Here is an 18,401-nt window from a genome sequence, read left to right as displayed (position 1 = left end):
AGGAGGATCAGATTCCTGGGAGGTGACGGGGCTGCCTCTGCCCCTCTGCAGCTGTCAGCCCTCAGCGCTCACTTTGGCCCGGAAGAGCCAACTCCCTCCAGCTCAGGCCCCAGAAAGGTGGTTGGCTTGGTAGCTAACTGGCTGGCATGAGGCCAGGTGAAGATGGGGGAGGGCTGAAAGGAGGTGCCATGCTTAGAAAGAGGCAGGGGCCGGCCCAGGTCCAGAGTAGGAGAAGGAGATAGGCAGTGAGGGTGTTAGCTGAAGACCACAATGTCTCAGTAGGGAAGGGGGGCTGTAGGAGCTGGGGTATCTGAGGCTCCCTGGTGGGTGGGGCCAGGGCCAGGGGCATCTGGGAAACAGACCTCCTGAAATTCAAAGTTGAGCTGCTAGCCACTGGCTCCTGGAATCTACAAGACAAAATTGAAGACTGCAGACAGGGGCACCCAGGGCTGCCACACTCCAAAAGGACAGCTTCTGGGTGAGTATGACATACTGCTGGACACATGGACTCCTAGCCTCAGTTTCCAGGATTTTTCTCATTGCCTAGACCCCCAACTAGCAAGAGGAGGGCCTTTCCCTGGATCCAGGGTGGTTGCTCAGGGACTTAGCAGTCAACAGAGACAGCAGAGCAGAAACACACACCTGCAGAAATGAGGGGATGTCAAGCAGTGACCTCAAGGCCAGGACCTAGTTGGAAATAGCTTTGCCACTCCCACACCAGCCCATTGCTGCCTTATCTACCCCAAGTTGATCTCCCTGCTGCCTGTGTAATCCTGGCTACTCCAGAAACTCCACACTGAGCAGCTCTCGGCCATCCCTTGCTGGCAGGGCTGACTTCAGGAGTTTTTGCTGGGACCAACATGGCATGAGGAAATGCTTGACTCCAGGCTCCCCAGCCCTACAACTGTCTGGAGGCTCCTTTCTTCCCTGAAGGCGACCCTGAGCCTTCCCAAGAAAGCGATCCCAGAACCTGAAGTGTGACCTACAAACCAGATCAGAGGCAAGCCAGACTCACCTGTGGCTGGGCAGGCCTAAGGATAAAAACTGGGACAACCAATGTCTTTGAAACTAACAAAATCTCCCTCAAGTCCCATGTTTTTACCCCAGTGGAGTTTCCTCCCTAGGAAGCCTCCCACTAGAGTGTTATTAATATATGTTTATGCAGCAACATCTGGGCACCTGGGGAGAATTTACAAAAAGGCCACTTTCCATTCTCTCCAGAAGCTCATGGGATGAAGACAAGCAAAGGGAGAGGCTTACTGGGTTCAGGGACAGATGACGGCGGCCTTCAGCAAAAGATCACCTATGGGTAGTAACCCTTGAGTGAATTAGAGGGAAGGGCAAAGATTGGGGAAGGAAGGGCAGGCGGTGCCCGGGTGTACATGCGGGAAATGATGGGGGAAGCAGGCAGGAGCCAAGTCACTACACATCCCCGACGCAGGGATCAACCCCCGCCCTTCAGGGAACATCCAGGGCTAGGTTCTCCTGGGAAATGGGCAGCGAGGTGGGGACATTGCCCCTTCTTTCGGGGTTTCCGCTGCATTTAATGGGCTGTCCCGCTGTTCTCTCCAGCCACTCGCCATGCGGTGGGCCCTGCTGCTGCTGCTGCTGCTGCTGCCTTTCCCGGTAGCGCCGCGACCCAGCCAGGCGGGGCCGCTCCAGAAGACCCTTGTTTTCCGGCTCACTCAGCAGGGCCCCTGGGGGAGCGGGGCCGGTAACTCCACGGTCTCGCCCTGCGAGTGGCTCCCAGTGGCGGGAGTCACGACCCTGACTTTCGTGAACCGTGGCCTAGAGCGCCTGCCCGGCTGCCTGCCCCGCGCGCTGCGCAGCCTCGACGGCAGCCACAACCTGCTGCGCGCCTTGAGCACTCCGGAGTTGGGCCACCTGCCGCAGTTACAGGTGCTGACACTGCGCCACAACCGCATCGCGGCGCTGCGCTGGGGCCCCGGGGCGCCCGCGGGGCTGCACTCCCTCGACCTCAGCTACAACCTGCTGGCCACCCTGCCGCCGTGCACCGGGCCCGCGCTGCCGGGTCTCCGCGCTCTGGCCCTGGCCGGGAACCCGCTGCGGGCCCTGCAGCCCGGGGCCTTCGCCTGTTTCCCCGAGCTGCGCCTGCTCAACCTGTCCTACACCGAGCTGGGCCGCGGTGACCACGAGGACCTCGCCGACGCGACCTTCGCGGGGGTGGGCGGCGCGCCCCTGGCCGCCCTCCGGGTGCTGGATCTCAGTGGCACATTCCTCCCCCGCGGTGAGTGCGGGCGCGGGGTGTCTAAGCCGGCGGGCTGGACGATCCCGGGAGGGAGGGCTGTGAACTTCCTCGAGGGGCGCTGCCCTGGGCGCCTTCTTTTGCAGGAAGGCTCAAAGAGACCCCAGAGATTCCCTGAGTCTAGGGCACGCTGTTCGAAGCGCCTCACTGGTCTGCACTCCTTGAGTCCCAAGAGCTGAGGACTATTACCTCCACTCTGCTTGTGCGGAAACTCGGGGCACAGAAAGGAGAATGGCCGGCCTGCAGCCTCCAAAACTCCTTAGCGGTTGCCTCCACGTCTGAAATGTGACGTTCTAGGTCCGGAGCCCACAGGTTTAGCCTCTGTTCTGCTCCCCAGCAGAATAGAGAATGGGGAGTGGATGCATTGCTCTGGGGCTGATGAATGGACAAACCTGGTGTCACACATTTTAACATGAAGCAGCTGATGTTCAGAGGATGCTGTCATTGATTTCTATTAATACTTAGTTGGCTAAAATTCTTTCTGTGAATGTTAAATCCTTCAAACAAGACACAGGAGGGAGGTGAGAATACCTGTTCTGCTGTACTTGGGTATTCTGACTCTGATTTCCAAGGTTGGTTTTATTGTTTAAAAACACTTCACATATTGATAATCACCTGTTCCACCACCAACAAGAAAACAAAGAGCGAGAATGGGAAACAGAGGAGAAGGGGCACGTTGTCCATTTACTAGGAGAGATGAAATGAGATTTCCCGGCCTCCTCCTGTCCCACTCCTCCTCTGAGCCTCCTTCCTTACATTCCTCAAAGATTTCCCCTGCTCCTGGTAGCCATCACACTGAAGGCTGGGGTACTTCTGTGTGGGGTTTAACAAGAGGGTGGGACAACAGCATACGTGGAGACAGTGTCCTAGAGTCATGCTCAGCCTTGTTCCTTCCTTGTTGTGTGGCCTTTAGCCAGTCATTGTCCTCTGGGACCTCAGCTGTCTGGGGCTGGAACAGGAAGGACTGGTCTTCTCTGAGGGCCCTTCCAGCTGAAATGGCCCATGCTTCTGAGATTCCTGAAGCTGCCCGCTGTCCCCATGCTCAGCAGTGACCTTCACCACTCACCTTGTCACTCTCATTGTTTTCTTAATGCTGTGCCAGCCTCATGGGTTCATGCCTTCCAGGATAGTGGGCAGTGTCCCATCTGTATTTCAGTTCAGTCGGGATGGATCAGAAACCTGCCGCGGCTCACATCCCTCTACCTGAGGAAGATGCCAAGGCTGAAGAGCCTAGAGGGGGACATTTTCAAGATGACCCCTGACCTACAGCATCTGGATTGTCAAGATTCACCAGCACTTACCTCTGTCCATACATACATCTTTCAAGACACGCCTCACCTACGGGTCCTTCATTTCCAGAAGTAAGTGTTACTAAAACGCATGACTGATTTTTGCCCATTACACTAAATTGCATAGTCATAACTATTTTATAGAATAAACTAGACCTTCCTTTTCCTCCCATTGCTCTTTCAAGTCCTTGCTGGAGTCTTGTTCTTCCTTATCCTTGGGGTGATATGGTGAGCACATCCCAGAGAGTCCATCCGGCCTAAAAACCAACCAACACAGTGCTGTCCAGAGTAATGTTAAAACTTCAAACTCTCACACATGTCAAGTTTCCTTCAAGTCCAGGATGAGAAATCTGCAGTGGGAAGAGGGCATCAGGGTCTTCTCTATTTCTCCATCCACCTGCTTCCCTATGTAGTTACGCAAGTCAGCAGCCCCTTCCAGGGCTTGAGCAGCTCCTACTTGCACTGGGACCCAGGGGTGGTTCCCTCTGGGCCATGGGTTATCCTGAGTCTCGCCATATCCACCCTCCTTCCCAAGAGCAACTACTATCCTGACTTCTAGCAGGAAGGGCACCATACCTTTGAAGATGATCCTGAGCCACCTGCTTTCCTGGGAGCCCACAGCTAGGCCCTGGGAAGCAAGCACCATTGCCCTGCCGTCACTCAATGTAGCCACTTCTCCTTTTTCTGGACTAGCTCCAGACTACTCACTTTGGGGCTTATCATGAGGGGAAAGGAGATAGAACACAGAGCACTTAGCTCAGTGCCTGGCACATTGCGTGTGTACTCTGTAACATTAATGAAGATCATGGTGGTTATGATGATGGTGATATTATGTTGATGGAGATGGTGATAATGGTGTCTCATGATGATGGTGGTGGTGGTGGTAATGAATGGTGACAGGATGGTCATAGTGATGATGATGATGGTGGTGATGATGTGAATGAGAGGGATATCATCTCTGGCTTAGACTCCTCTTTCAAGTTTCAGACTGATGAAGCATTGTTTATCAGATGTGGAACCAAACTGCTTGGACTCAGTCCTGACTCCACTCACCACTTTCTGGCTATGTGAGTTAGGGCAAGTTACCCTATGCTTTTGCGGCTCAGTTTCCTCATCTGTAAAATGGGAATAATGATAAGATCCTCCCCTACTGCACTGTTGTGAAAGGAAATGCTTTGATATGTGTCTAGAACAGTGCCTGGCACAGAACAGGAGGTTTGTGTAATCACTACTGGGCATCTCCGCTGGATGTCTCACAGGTCTTTCAGCATCTAGGACATACCTAGATACATGAGCCTGGAGCTCATGGAAACTGTGGGCTGGAGATTCCTAAATGAGCATCCTCAGCACAGAGGTAGTTGAGAAAGCATGAGGTGATGACAGTGATGATGCTGATGGGGATAGTAGTGAAGACACCAGTAACAGTGGTGGTGTTGATGGCCATGAGATGGTGATGGTGATGATGAAAGCATGGCCTCTGCTTTCAGGGAGCGCACAGTTCTGTAGGGAGACAACATCTGTCATGATGTATTGGGATCAGTAACAGAGGCACATGCCATGTACCATGTCATAGGCAAGTGGGGTCAGTGATCAGCTTTAGCAGGCTGGAAGAAGAACATAATTGTTCCATATCTTCAAAGGTGAATCTAAACTCCCCAGGTGGAGAAAGGCAACCTAGACTCCAAGAAAAGCAGGCATCCCTGGATCAGAAGTGGGGGCTGCTTCCTCTTATCCCTACACTTCTCAGTTTGCTGCGATCTGACCACCCACTTCAACTTCATGATTGAATGGAACCAGTGGCATTTCAGCTGCTATGTCCAATAGACACTTCTCTATCCCCTGAGCACCTTCTTGAGTCCTTCCTCCATCTTGACACTTTCTCTTCTCATCCTTAGGATGCTGCTCTGATGCTTCTCCAGATTTTCTGGATAGGCCTTCTTAAGGCCCTTGACTATTTCCTCTTCTTCAAACTTTTCTGCATGTCATTACTCACCCTACAGGCTTCCTCTAGCACTGTTTCCACCCACTTTTCCAATGCCATAGGATTTGGCAAAATGTGGGGTGTTGGTGATGTTCATTCCCAATGGAGCCAGAATGGAGTGGGATGAAGAGTCAGTGTAGGTGCAGATAGCTCTGAAGATTGGCTCCCTGGTCACCAGGTCCATCCTGGTCTTCATTCCCAATGACTCTGCGCCAGCCCTTCCCACACACCCTGCAGGGCAGTTTGAGGTCAAGTTCTCATCATTCCCTACCCAGCTAACCAAAAGCCTTCTAACCCTTGACCTTCAGGAGTGCACAGGTTAGTGCAGGGAGTCTTAAACACTTTTGTGCCATGAACTTCTGTGGCAGTCTGTGAAGCCTATGGGCCTTCCTCAGAAGAACGTTCTTATATACATAATATCCAGTCCCATCACTTCATGGCAAATAGATGGGGAAAATGTGGAAACAGTGACAGATTTTACTTTTTGAGGCTCAAAAATCACTGCAGATGGTGACTGCAGTCATGAAATTAAAAGATGTTCCTTGGAAGAAAAGCTGTGACAAACCTAGACAAAGCATTAAAAAGCAGAGGCATTTACTTTGCTGACAAAGGTCCATATAGTCAAAGTTACAGTTTTTCCAGTAGTCATGTATGGATGTGAGAGTTTGACCATAAAGAAGGCTGCGTGCCAAAGAACTGATGCTTTTCAACTGTGGTGTTGGAGAAGACTCTTGAGAGTCCCTTGGACAGCAAGGAGATCAAACCAGTCAATCCTAGAGGAAATCAATCCTGAATATTCATTTAAAGGGCTGATGCTGAAGCTGATGCTCCAGTGCTTTGGCCACCTGATGCAAAGAGCCAACTCATTAGATAAGACCCTACTGGTGGGAAAGATTGAGGACAGGAGGAGAAGGGGACGACAGAGGATGAGATGGTTGTATGGCATCACTGACTCAGAGAAGTTCCTTGGCTCAGGTGGTAAACAATCTGCCTGCAGTGCAGGAGATTTGCGTTTGATCCCTGGATTGGGAATATCCCCTGGAGAAGGGAATGACAACCCACTCCAGTATTGTTGCCTGGAGAATCCCATAGACAGAAGAGCCTGATGGGCAATAGTCCATGGGGTCGCAAAGAGTTGGACATGACTGACTGACTAACACTTTTCACTGACTCAGTGGATGTGAGTTTGAGCAAGCTCTGGGAGATGGTGAAGGACAGGAAAGCCTGGTGTGCTGCAGTCCATGGGGTCGAAAAGAGTTGGATGTGAGTGGGTGACTGAGCAACAAATGTAGGATCCCAAAGAAACCAATTATAGTTATCAAAATATTTTTAAGTGTGTGTTTCAGGACTACGTATGTGTGGTGTGCTTCTTTATTTTGTTGTTGTTGTTCAGTCGCTCAGTCATGTCTGAATCTTAGAGACCCCATGGTTTCCCTGTCCTTTATTATCTCCCAGAGTTTGCTCAAACTTATGTCCATTGAGTCAGAGATGCCATCCAACCATCTCATCCTCTGTGGCCCCCTTCTCCTGCCTTCAATCTTTCCAAGCATCAGGGTCTTTTCCAATGAGCTGGCTCTTTGCATCAAGTGGCCAAAGAATTGGAGCTCAAGTTTTAGCAATTCAGGGTTGATTTCCTTCCTTTAGGATTGACTGGTTTTATCTTCTTGCTGTCCAAGGGGCTCTCAAGAGTCTTCTTGACCACAAGAAGCACCACAGTTCAAAAACATCAATTGTTGGGTGCTCAACCTTCTTTATGGTCCAACTCTCACATCCATACGTGACTACTGAAAAAACCATAGCTGTGACTATGCTGACCTTTGTCGGCAAAGTGATGTCTTTGCTTTTTAATACACTATCTAGGTTTGTCATAGCTTTTCTTCCTAGGAGCAACCATCTTTTAATTTCATGGCTGCAGTCACCATCTGCAGTGATTTTGGAGCCCAGTAAAATAGAGTCTCTCCCTGTTTCCACACTTTCCCCATCTATTTGCCATCTATTTGAAGTGATAGGACCAGATGCTATGATCTTCATTTTTTGAATGTTGAGTTTTAAGTCAGTTTTTCACTCTCTTCTTTTACCTTCATCAAGAGACTCTTCAGTTCCTCTATGCTTTCTGCCGTAAGGGTGGTGTTATCTGCATATCTGAGGTTATTGATATTTCTCCTGGCAATCTTGATTCTGGCTTGAGCTTCATTCAGGCTGATATTTCTCATGATGTACTCTGCATATAAATTAAATAAGCAAAGTGACAATATACAGCCTTGATGGACTCCTTTCCCAATTTGAACCAATTCATTATTCCACATCCAGTTCTAACTGTTGCTTCTTGATCTGCATACAAATTTCTTAGGAGACAGGTAAGGTGGTCTGCTAATTCCATATCTTTAAGAATTTTCCACAGTTTGTTGTGATCCACACAGTCACAGGATTTAGCATAGTCAATGAAGAAGAAGTACATGTTTTCCTGGAATTTACTTGCTTTTTCTATGATCCAATGGATGTTGACAATTTGCTCTTTGATTCCTCTGCCTTTTCTAAACATTGCTTGTATATGTGGAAGTTCTGGGTTCCCGTACTGTTGAAGCCTAGCTTGAAGGATTTTGAGCATAACCTTGCTAGCATGCAAAATGAGTGCAATTGTGAGGTAATTTGCACATTCTTTGGCATTGCCCTTCTTTGGGATTGGAATAAAAACTGACCTTTTCCAGTCCTGCAGCCACTCCTTAAATTTAAAAAATCCAGCAGGCGGTCCAACAACTTCAATAATTTTGATGATCAATAAGTTCAGTTCAGTCACTCAGTCGTGACCAACTCTTTGTGACCCCATGGACTGCAGCATGCCAGGCTTCCCTGTCCATCACCAGCTTCTGGGGCTTACTCAAACTCCTGTCCATTGAGTCAGTGATGTTATCCAACCATCTCATCCTCAGTCATCCCCTTCTCCTCCTGCCTTCAATCTTTCCCAGCATCAGGGTCTTTTCCAATGAGTCAGTTCTTCACATCAAGTGGCCAAAGTATTGGAGTTTCAGCTTCAGCATCAGTCTTTCCAATGAATATTCAGGACTGATTTCCTTTAGGATGGACTGGTTGGATCTCCTTGCAGTCCAAAGGGCTCTCTAGAGTCTCTTCCAACACCACAGTTCAAAATCATCAAATCTTCAGCACTCAGATTTCTTTATAGTCCAACTCTCACATCCATACATGACTACTGGGAAAACTATAGCCTCGACTAGACAGACCTTTGTTGGCAAAGTAATGTCTCTGCTTTTTAATATGCTGTCTAGGTTGGTCATAGCTTTTCTTCCAAGGAGCAAGCTTCTTTTAATTTCATGGCTGCAGTCACCATCTGCACTGATTTTGGAGCCCCCCAAAATAAAGTCTGCCACTGTTTTCATTATTTCCTCATCTATTTGCCATTAAATGATGGGACCAGATGCCATGATCTTAGTTTTCTGAATGTTGAGCTTTAAGCCACCTTTCACTCTCCTCTTTCACTTTCATCAAGAGGCTCTTCAGTTCTTCTTCACTTTCTGCCATGAGGGTGGTGTCATCTGCATATCTGATGTTATTGATATTTCTCCTGGCAATCTTGATTCCAGCTTGTGCTTCATCCAGCCCAGCATTTTGCATGATGTAATCTGTATGTAAGTTAAATGAACAAGGTGACAATATACAGCCTTGATGTATTCCTCTCCCAATTTGGAACCAGTCTGTTGTTCCATGTCCAGTTCTTTTTTTTTCCCCCATGTCCAGTTCTAACTGTTGCTTCTTGACCAGCATACAGATTTCTCAAGAAGTAGGTCAGGTGGTCTGGTATTCTCATCTCTTTAAGAATTTTCCCCAGTTTGTTGTGATCCATGCAATAACTGACATAGTCAATATAGCAGAAGTAGATGTTTTTCTGGAACTCTCTTGCTTTTTCTATGGTCCAGTGGATGTTGGCAATTTGATCTCTGGTTCCTCTTCCTTTTCTGAATCTAGCTTGAATATCTGGAAGCTCATGGTTTATGTACTGTTGAAGCCTGGCTTGGAGAATTTTCAGCATTACTTTGCTAGTGTGTAAGATGAGGGCAATTGTGAGATAGTTTGAACATTCTTTGGGTTTGCTTTCTTTGGGAGTGAAATGAAAACTGACCTTTTCCAGTCCTGTGGCCACTGCTGAGTTTTCAAAATTTGCTGACATATTGAGTGCTACACTTTACCAGCATCATCTTTTAGGATTTGAAATAGCTCAATTGGAATTCCATCGCCTCCACTAGCACTCGACTTCACATTCCAGGAGGTCTGGCTTTAGGTGAGTAATCACACCATTGTGGTTATCTGGGTCATGAAGATCTTTTTTCCATAGTTCTTCTGTGTGTTGTTGCCACCTCTTCTTAATAGCTTCTGCTTCTGTTAGGTTCATACTATTTCTGTGCTTTATTGTGGCCTTCTTTGCATGAAATGTTCCCTTGGTATCTCTAATTTTCTTGAAAAGATCTCTAGTATTTCCCATTCTATTGGTTTCTTCTATTTCTTTGCATTGATCACTGAGGAAGACTTTCTTATATCTCTTTGCTATTCTTTGGAAATCTGCATTCAAATGAGTATATCTTTCCTTTTCTTCTTTGCCTTTAGCTTCTCTTCTCTTCTCAGTTATTTGTAAGGCCTCCTCAGACAACCTTTTTGCATTTCTTTTTCTTGGGAGTGGTCTTGATCACTGCCTCCTATACAATGTCATGAACCTCGGTCCATAGTTTTTCAGGCACTCTATCAGATCTAATCCCTTGAATCTGTTTGTCACTTCCACTGTATAACTGTAAGGTATTTGATTTAGGTCATAACTGAATTGTTTAGTGGTTTTCCCTACTTTCTTCAATTTAAGTCTCAATTTTGCGATAAGGAGTTCATGATCTGAGCCACAGATCATTAAAGTGATTAAAGTGAAAGTCACTTAGTTGTGTCCTACTGTTTGTGACCCCATGAACTATACAGTCTATGGTATTCTCCAAGGCAGAATACTGGAGTAGGTAGCCTTTCCCTTCTCCAGGGAATCTTCCCAACCCAGGGATCGAACCAGGATCTCCTGCATGGCAGGCAGATTCTTTACTAACTGAGCTATCAGGGAAGCCCTTTGATGATCATAAATGACAGAAAACTATGAAAAGTGGTTTGGAAATATCTGTGTTTTGTTGGTGATTCACCTGTGGTTTGTTGCCTTCATTCGTCACTGAAACAAATGGTGAATTTCAGTTAGAAATTTGTGAAAGAAACCTCCATCCAAGTTCATATACCCTGTCTCCAAGGACCTCTGGTTGAGAACCCTTGTAATCCAGTCACCATATTCAGCCAGGAGATCTGTCTAAATTATAATCTGATTGAGTTTTAAGACAAATGAAAACTCTTGCATGGCTGGAGGAGAAGGTTTACCTCTTTGGCTGGCTCATCCCTGGACTCTACTGCACCATCAACCCCACCCCAACCCCGTGCTCCAGCTGGGGAAGGAGCCACTTCCTCTTTGGGAGCTCTCAAGCCTCTGAAGCTCATTAGATGTCATCTCCCCTGTGGCACCCTCTTCCCTTTTTCTCAAGCCCGCCTTGCTCTTGACTCTCCTTCCCTCACCCAAAGCCTCCCCTGGGACATTATCTGTGATAGATGCTGGCAACATGTGGGTTCCTTGGTACAGCCAGCACTCTCTGGAGAGGGGGTAGCACCCTCCTGGCTTCTCTGCCAACCTGCCATGCCCAATGTCCTCCACCATCCTCTCTGACAATGCTACATATGGGAGGGAGAGGCCTTTGGCAATATTTCAGCAAAAAAAGAAAACAAGGATTATTTAAAAGATAAGTAGAAACTTCTTCCATGTTAAGGCCCTGTCAGTTCAGATGCAGAGAATACCCAGAGGCAGACACACCTCAGGACATGAAGCAGGCTCTTCCATCCTTGGCATGTGATGGGAATGAAACTTGTCTTTATCATGTGCAAGTTGCAATGTGTGGCAGAAAGGGCCACCAGAGAAGGAATAGGCTCCTTTTCCTTATCTATAAAAATGAATGAAATATTGGAAATTCCAGTAGTTACTCAGCAGTTTCACTCCCAGGGGCCCAGGTTAAGTCCCTGGTCAGGAAACTAAAATCCCATAAGCTGCCGGTTTGGCCAAAAACAATAAATAAATAAAAAATAAGTGAGTGAAATATTACCTACCTCATGATCTGACATAATGATATCAATGAGATAATGTTATTATCTGAAATACTAAGCAATGTTGTGTGTGTTCAGTCACTCAGTTGTGTCCAACTCTTTGCAACCCTCTGGACTGTAACCCACCAGGCTCCTCTGTCCATGGGATTTTCCAGGAAACACTATTGGACTAGGTTAATATTTCCTTCTCCTAAGCAATATTACTTACCCCAAAATATGGTTATCCTTTTCTTCTCCCACTTCAGGCGAAAAAAAAAGAAATTCCTTTGCAAAATGAAGTGCTAAGTACACTCCTTTCTAAGATTTCCACTCTAGCTCTGTGAAATCTGCTAAAAGCAAGCATTTGCATATATGTGTGTGTGTGTGTGTGTGTGTATACACATACATACATTCATACACACACATATATGGGGCTTCCCAGGTGGCACTAGATAAAGAACCCACCTGTCAATGCAAGAGACGTAAAAGATGTAACTTTAATCCCTGAGTTCAGAAGATACCCTGGAGAAGGGCCTGGCAAACCACTGCAGTGTTCTTGCCTGGAGAATCCCATGGACAGAGGAGGCTGGTGGGGAGTCTATAGGTTTGCAAAGAGTCAGACACGACTGAAGTGACTTAGTATGCACTCATGCATACACATATATGTGGGTTATGCTTAAGTTTCAGTATAATGGCACACACATATGTTCAGTGCTCCCCAGGGGACATCTGTCAGGTGCCCACCAGCCAGGAGTGTTAGAACAGATCTGGGTGGTGGGTCCTTCCTTGCCCAGAACATCTACATCTCCCCCAGAGCAACAGAAGAAGGTTCCCAGGTAGATGGAGAAAAGCCAGTCTTCAGTTGGAAGAGGCCTATGGATACAGTGCAGTTCCTGTTGCTCACGATTCTCGGATTGTAACTAGAATGTGTACAAGAGGCTGGGAGACTCTAGGAGTTGAGACAATTGAGGCCAAAGACTTTGGGCAGAAAGAGCAGAAAACCAGGAGGGAGCCTGCCATTGCTAGGCGTGGTACATTGTTGGCAAAAATGGCCCCAGTAATTCCTCCCATCATCCCTGTATACACAGCCCTTTGCAAATGTGACTTTGCAGCTCTTCCCACTAAGAAGTAGAGTCTATTCTCCACCTCTTAAAGCTGGGCATAGCCATGTGACATGTTTAGGCAAGAGGGACATTAGCAAATGTGATGTAAGCAGAAACTTGGAAGTAGTTAAGCAAATTGGGGCTCACCCTCTCTTGCTGGTAGAGACTGGCGCACCACCATGTGCGCAAGCCTCCTGGGTGATGAAAGACACACAGAAAGAGGCCCTGACAAACCAGCTGAGACTCCATATAAGTGAGGCAATCCTAGATCTTTCTAGCCCGGGTGAGCCAGCCCAGACCATAAGAACCACTGAGTCATCCCACAGAATCATGAAAAAGGATAAATATTTATTGTTTTAAGTTAAGCTAGTAAGAGCTAACTGATATACTTCAGTGAGGCATCTTCCAAAGGACTGGTGTGTAATGCCATCAGCTACAGTCCAACTGCTGCAGTATAGAGTGTTCTCATTAAGAACATATGTATACCTATGGCTGATTCCTGTTGATGTTTGACAGAAAACAACAAAATACTGTAAAGCAATTATCCTTCAATTAAAAAATCAATTTTAAAAATCTGCCCTTTCTTCACTGGTCTATAATAACAATATCATACTTTTATGTAGAGATCTACATTTAGAAGAACTTTTATAATTGCAGGCTCTTTTTTATATAGCCAGCAGGGAGAATTGTCTCCATTTGTTATGAGAGGTGATACTGACTAGGTTAGGTGAGTATCTCCACAGTTTAAAAAAAAAAAAAATCCAAGGTCATTAATAGTTTTCTCAAAGCAAACTAGCACCTAGCAGAATGGTTTTCCCATGACACCACTGTGGCTCTCTGGGTTTAGTGTTGACCTAACTGTACAAGCCTGAGTTAATTAATTTTTGTGTGTTTCAGCTGCAACTTGAGTTCCTTCCATCCTTGGAACTTGCATTCCTCTCAGGTCCTGTCCATCAACCTCTTTGGCAACCCCCTCACTTGCAGTTGTGAGTTGTCCTGGCTCCTCATGGATGCAAAGAGGATTGTCCTAAGCAGGTAACACGTTAAAAAAGCAGATGACTGAGGGGTGAGGATCAAACCTCTGGAGCTGAAGTTCTCACAGTTTGTATCTTGCTCATGTAACAATGCTGGGCAGGTTGGCAGTGCTGGGTGTGGCAACTGTTCCCCATGTAGTCACAGTCAGGGACCCAGGAGATGAAGACTCTGCCTCCATCCCAGCAAGCCTGAGGAGCAAAGAGTTGGAGGAGCCCACTCAGGAGGTTTTAAGGGCCAGGCCATCACTTTCACCCATATCCCATTGGTCAGATTAACTTAGCAGGGCATGCCTACTGCATTGGAGGCTGGGAAATGTAGTGTAGCTGTGTGCCCACTAGGAAAAGAAAATGGGCTAAGTAAACAGCTCTTTCTGCTAAAGTGGTGTTATCATTGCTCATTTTAGAAATGAGCAAACTGGGGCAAAAAGAGGAAGGTACTTGCTTAGATTCATGCAGCCACTGGGTGGAGGAAGCAGGATCTACTGTCTTCCAAAATTCTGCTCTTGGGACTTCCCTGGCTGTCTGGTCATTAAGACTCTGCTGCTTCCAATGCAGGGGACCCCGGTTCCATCCCTTGTTGGGGAACCAAGATCCCATGTGTGGCCAAAAAAAAAGGACACAAAAACGTGTTCCACTGAGTCCCCAGAACAGAGCCTGACCTTCTGTGGCATTCAGTCCAGTGACTGTGGCCTTATAGAGCTCCCATGGGACAGGAGCCTGAATGTCAGTGGGGCTCAGTCTGCCACCCCTCACCCCTTCATCTTGCCTATAGCACCAGGCTCTTTGCAGTGAATGAAAAGGTTGAGAGTTCAAGCTCTTCACACCACTTACTACTATTGATTTTGGCTGTTACTTAAACTCTTTGTGCCTCTACCTTCTCATCTGTAAAATGGGTATAATGGTGCCTATCTCATGAAGTAGTGGAGATTAAATTGGTTTATACAGAAAAGTGTTAGCAATAGTCCCTAGCATGTGGCAAAGTACTCAAAAAATGTTAGCTAGTATGAGTGCTGTTACTAGTACTCACCACCAGGAAGCAGAGAGGTGAGAATAAAATGACAGACCACCCTTAGAGCATCTGGACTGCCCTTCACCATGCTCACCCTGGGTTTAGGCTCTGCATTTGCTAGCCATGCTATCTTGGGCAGTTAGCTCCTCTTTCTGAATTCCCATTTCCTTTTCTGTCCAATGGGACTTACAAGGGGAGCCTCCTTGATGGGTTGTCCTGAAGGTCACCGAGGTGACCCATGTTGAGTGTGTACCATGTGGTACCCGGCAGATGTGTTACAAGGCTTGGGAGAGGGATTATCTGCCCTAAGGACTCAAAGCCCAGCACAGAAGCAGACCCTCTAACTGACCAACCTCTCTCCTCTAGGGAGGCAGACATTGTGTGCAAACCAGCTGCAAGATCCAGTGGCACCTTCTCAGCCCCTCTTTTGCTGTCCCAGCTGCCAAGTGTGTGCCATTCGGACCAAAACACCACCCTCCTTGATTCCAACCCACCCTCCTTGGTCATCTCCACCCACACACCATCTGCTCAGGGTTCCTCCACTTTGCGGAACACAACACCCTCCACCACACCTGCGGGAGGCCAACAGAGCATCACCAAGTTTCCCTTCCTCCCTGTGGATTCCCCGACACGAGCCGCTGCAGGGCTGCGGCACCGCCTTGCGAAGGATGGGGCCGCTCCCTCCACTACTGTCTCTCCAACAGGTTCGAGCAACTCTGGCAACCCACCTAAGGCTGTGAGCACGGCCTGGACAGAGCACCAAGAATATGCTCCCGGGCTTATCCTGGAGCCTAACATCTCAGCGGCCTCCATCCCATGGGCCAGCAGACACCCTGGTCTCTCCCCTGCCTCCCGGGACTCAGTGAGCCTGCCCCAGCCCGCCTGGGAGACTCGAGCCACCCCGCAGGCTCGCCACCCGCCTCCTTCCGAGCGCGGGATTCCTGTCCTGCTGCTGGACGACTCCAGGGAGGAGGAGGAAGAGGAGAGCGGAAAGGAGGAGGTAGGGGCGCCCGCCTGGGATGTACCCTGCGATTACCACCCCTGCAGGCACCTCCAGACACCGTGCGCAGAGCTTCAGCGGCGCTGGCGGTGCCGGTGCCCCGGCCTCAGCGGAGAAGACACCCTGCCAGACCCTCCCAAGCTGCAGGCGGTGGCGGAGACCACCGACACGTCGGCACTCGTGCGCTGGTGCGCCCCCAACTCAGTGGTGCGCGCCTACCAAATCCGCTACGCGCCGGAGGGCTGGCCAGGGAACCAGTCGGTGGTGGGGGACGTGTGTGCCACCGCGCGCCAGCACGCCCTGCATGGGCTGTCCCCGGCCACCGCCTACCGGGTGTGCGTCCTGGCGGCCAATGGCGCGGGGCTGAGCCAGCGCGGGGCGTGCGCCGCCTTCACCACCGGGCGCAGCCCCGGGCTCGTCGCCGCGGGGCTGGGCTCCGCTGGCGGCCTGCTGCTGGTCAGTACAGCGCTGCTGGCCACCGGCCTCTGCCGCCGGGGCCGGACGCCACGCACCCCGCCCTGCCACGCGCAGCTGCTGGCCTACCGCAACCCCGCATTCATCCCTGTGCCCGCGACCCCGCTCTCACAGGCGGGTGTTGACTGAGAACCCACCGCCAGTGCGGAGAAGGCGGTCCGGGGGTCTGGAAAGACCCGTCTGCCTACTGCTTCCTCGAGGCTTGCGCTCCTTGGGCACATGTGGCCCTGACCGAGCTGGGATCCTCAGCCCCCGGAGCCTCTGCCTTCCCTTCTTGCTGCTTCTCTCCGTTCCCAGAAAAGTTATGGGTCACCTTGCCCGGCACCCTGTGTTTGGTTTTTCCGAAGCCGGTGTCCCTCAGCATCCAGTAGAATAGAATTGTGTCAGCCGCTATTGTCCTGCTGGAAGCGACATCTTCAAGTCATTTCAGTAAAGTTCCCTCAAGGTCAAGCTCTGGCTAAGAGACTCCAGCGGATTCTCTCCAGCGGATTCTCTCCCCGGCTCCCTGTTTCACACACCCTGAGTCCCCCCACCCCCCCACCCCCGCCCCAACAATACTCCCCCTCCCCCTGGGCCCCTGCCAGTGGATTCTTAACCTGAGAACCAGTTATGCTCCCTGAAGCCGCCTCTTCATTTCAGGGTATGGCAGCATGTGTACTTCTAGCTTTAAACTGCAGTCTTCCCAGAACATCTGTGAAACACAGGCAGGGGGAAGGCTGTCCTTTCAAACTCGCTTAATGCATTTCACTTAAGACCAGATGGGTAAAGGAACCGTGAACTGTTTTTTGAAGGAAGCATAATAATTGATGAGCTCACATTCAAGAACTTTTCTGAGAGAAAGAAATGAACAAAAGGAAACCCTCAAGGCTCTAGTTAAACGCCAAAGCACTTCTCTGCTCAAATTGCATCAAACTTTCTCTTATTTTACTTCTATACAAACTTAGGAAGGAAAGTGATTTTATTAAATTAAAATGGGGTCATATTTCTAGATTTTAGTTTTCTACATTATCATTTATGTAAGTTCTGTGGCAGCCGTAACAGACTACCACAAACTTGGTTGCTTCAAACAACTTAAGTTTATTCTCTTACAGGTTAGGCTAGAAGTCCACAGTCAAGGTATCAACAAGGTTGGTTCCTTCTAGAGACTAAGGGAAAACTATTCCATTCCCCACCTCCGCCCTGGGAGGGGGTGGGGAGGGGTGGCAGGGAGCCAGCAATCCTTGGGTTCCTGGGCTTGCAGGTTCCTTCTCCATGCCTCCTTGTCTTCTGACAGTCTCTAAATCCTGCCCCCCCCCCCCTCTTTTTTCCATTATCTTTTCTCCAGTCTTGAGATATAACAGACATATAACATTAAGGTGTACCATGCAATGATTTGAGACTCCTATATATTGAGATATAATTACAATGAGGTTAGTGAATACATCTGCCACTTCATACAGTTATCTTTGTGTACATGCGCGATAAGAACTTTTAAGATCTTAGCTACTTTCCAATATACAGTATCATTAACTGTAGTCATCATGGACTTTCTTGTACCATTTGACCACCTTCAACCCATTCCCCATCCCACCTCCCACCTCTAGGAACCAATGATCTAACTCTTGAATTGGTTTTGTTAGATTTCACATGAGATCATGCTGAATTTGCCTTTGTCTTATTTCAGTTGATATAATGGCCTCAGGATCCATTCATTTTGTTCCAAATTGCAGGACTTCCCTCTTTTTATGGTTGAATAATGTTCCATTATATATATACATATTTTTTTTTTTTTCCTTTAGCCACTCATCCATTGACATTTAGGTTATTACCATGTCTTGATTACTGTAAATAACACTACAGTGAACATGGGGAGTGAAGATATCTTGAGATAATGATCTTATTTCCTTTGGATATGTACCCAGAAGTCAAATTTCCTTCTTCTTGTAAGAACACCAGGCACTTGCTTAAGGCCCACCCAAATCCAGTATGACCATCCTAATTTTGATTACATCTGCAAAGACCCTATACTCAAATAAAGTCACTTTCACAGGTACTGGGGGTTAGAACCTGAAAAATGTCTTTCTGAGGCACAGTTCAACCCAAAACA

General features: G+C 48.3%; 1 protein-coding gene across 1 annotated transcript; it reads left to right on the top strand.

Moving 5' to 3' along the window:
- Positions 1–354: 354 nt before the first annotated feature.
- LRRN4 (leucine rich repeat neuronal 4) lies at positions 355–16,444 on the top strand. The gene is made up of 5 exons (XM_061125667.1): positions 355–478; positions 1,573–2,248; positions 3,423–3,627; positions 13,696–13,833; positions 15,208–16,444. The coding sequence occupies exons 2-5, from the start codon at positions 1,582–1,584 to the stop codon at positions 16,442–16,444; spliced, it is 2,247 nt and encodes a 748-aa protein (XP_060981650.1). The 5' UTR covers positions 355–478; positions 1,573–1,581.
- Positions 16,445–18,401: the final 1,957 nt, after the last annotated feature.

The sequence above is a fragment of the Dama dama genome, chromosome 23 (assembly GCF_033118175.1).
Source record: "Dama dama isolate Ldn47 chromosome 23, ASM3311817v1, whole genome shotgun sequence".
NCBI classification, from domain to species: Eukaryota; Metazoa; Chordata; class Mammalia; order Artiodactyla; family Cervidae; genus Dama; species Dama dama.
The sequence above is the reverse complement of the archived record's forward strand: the minus strand, read 5'-3'. Positions and strand labels throughout refer to the sequence as shown.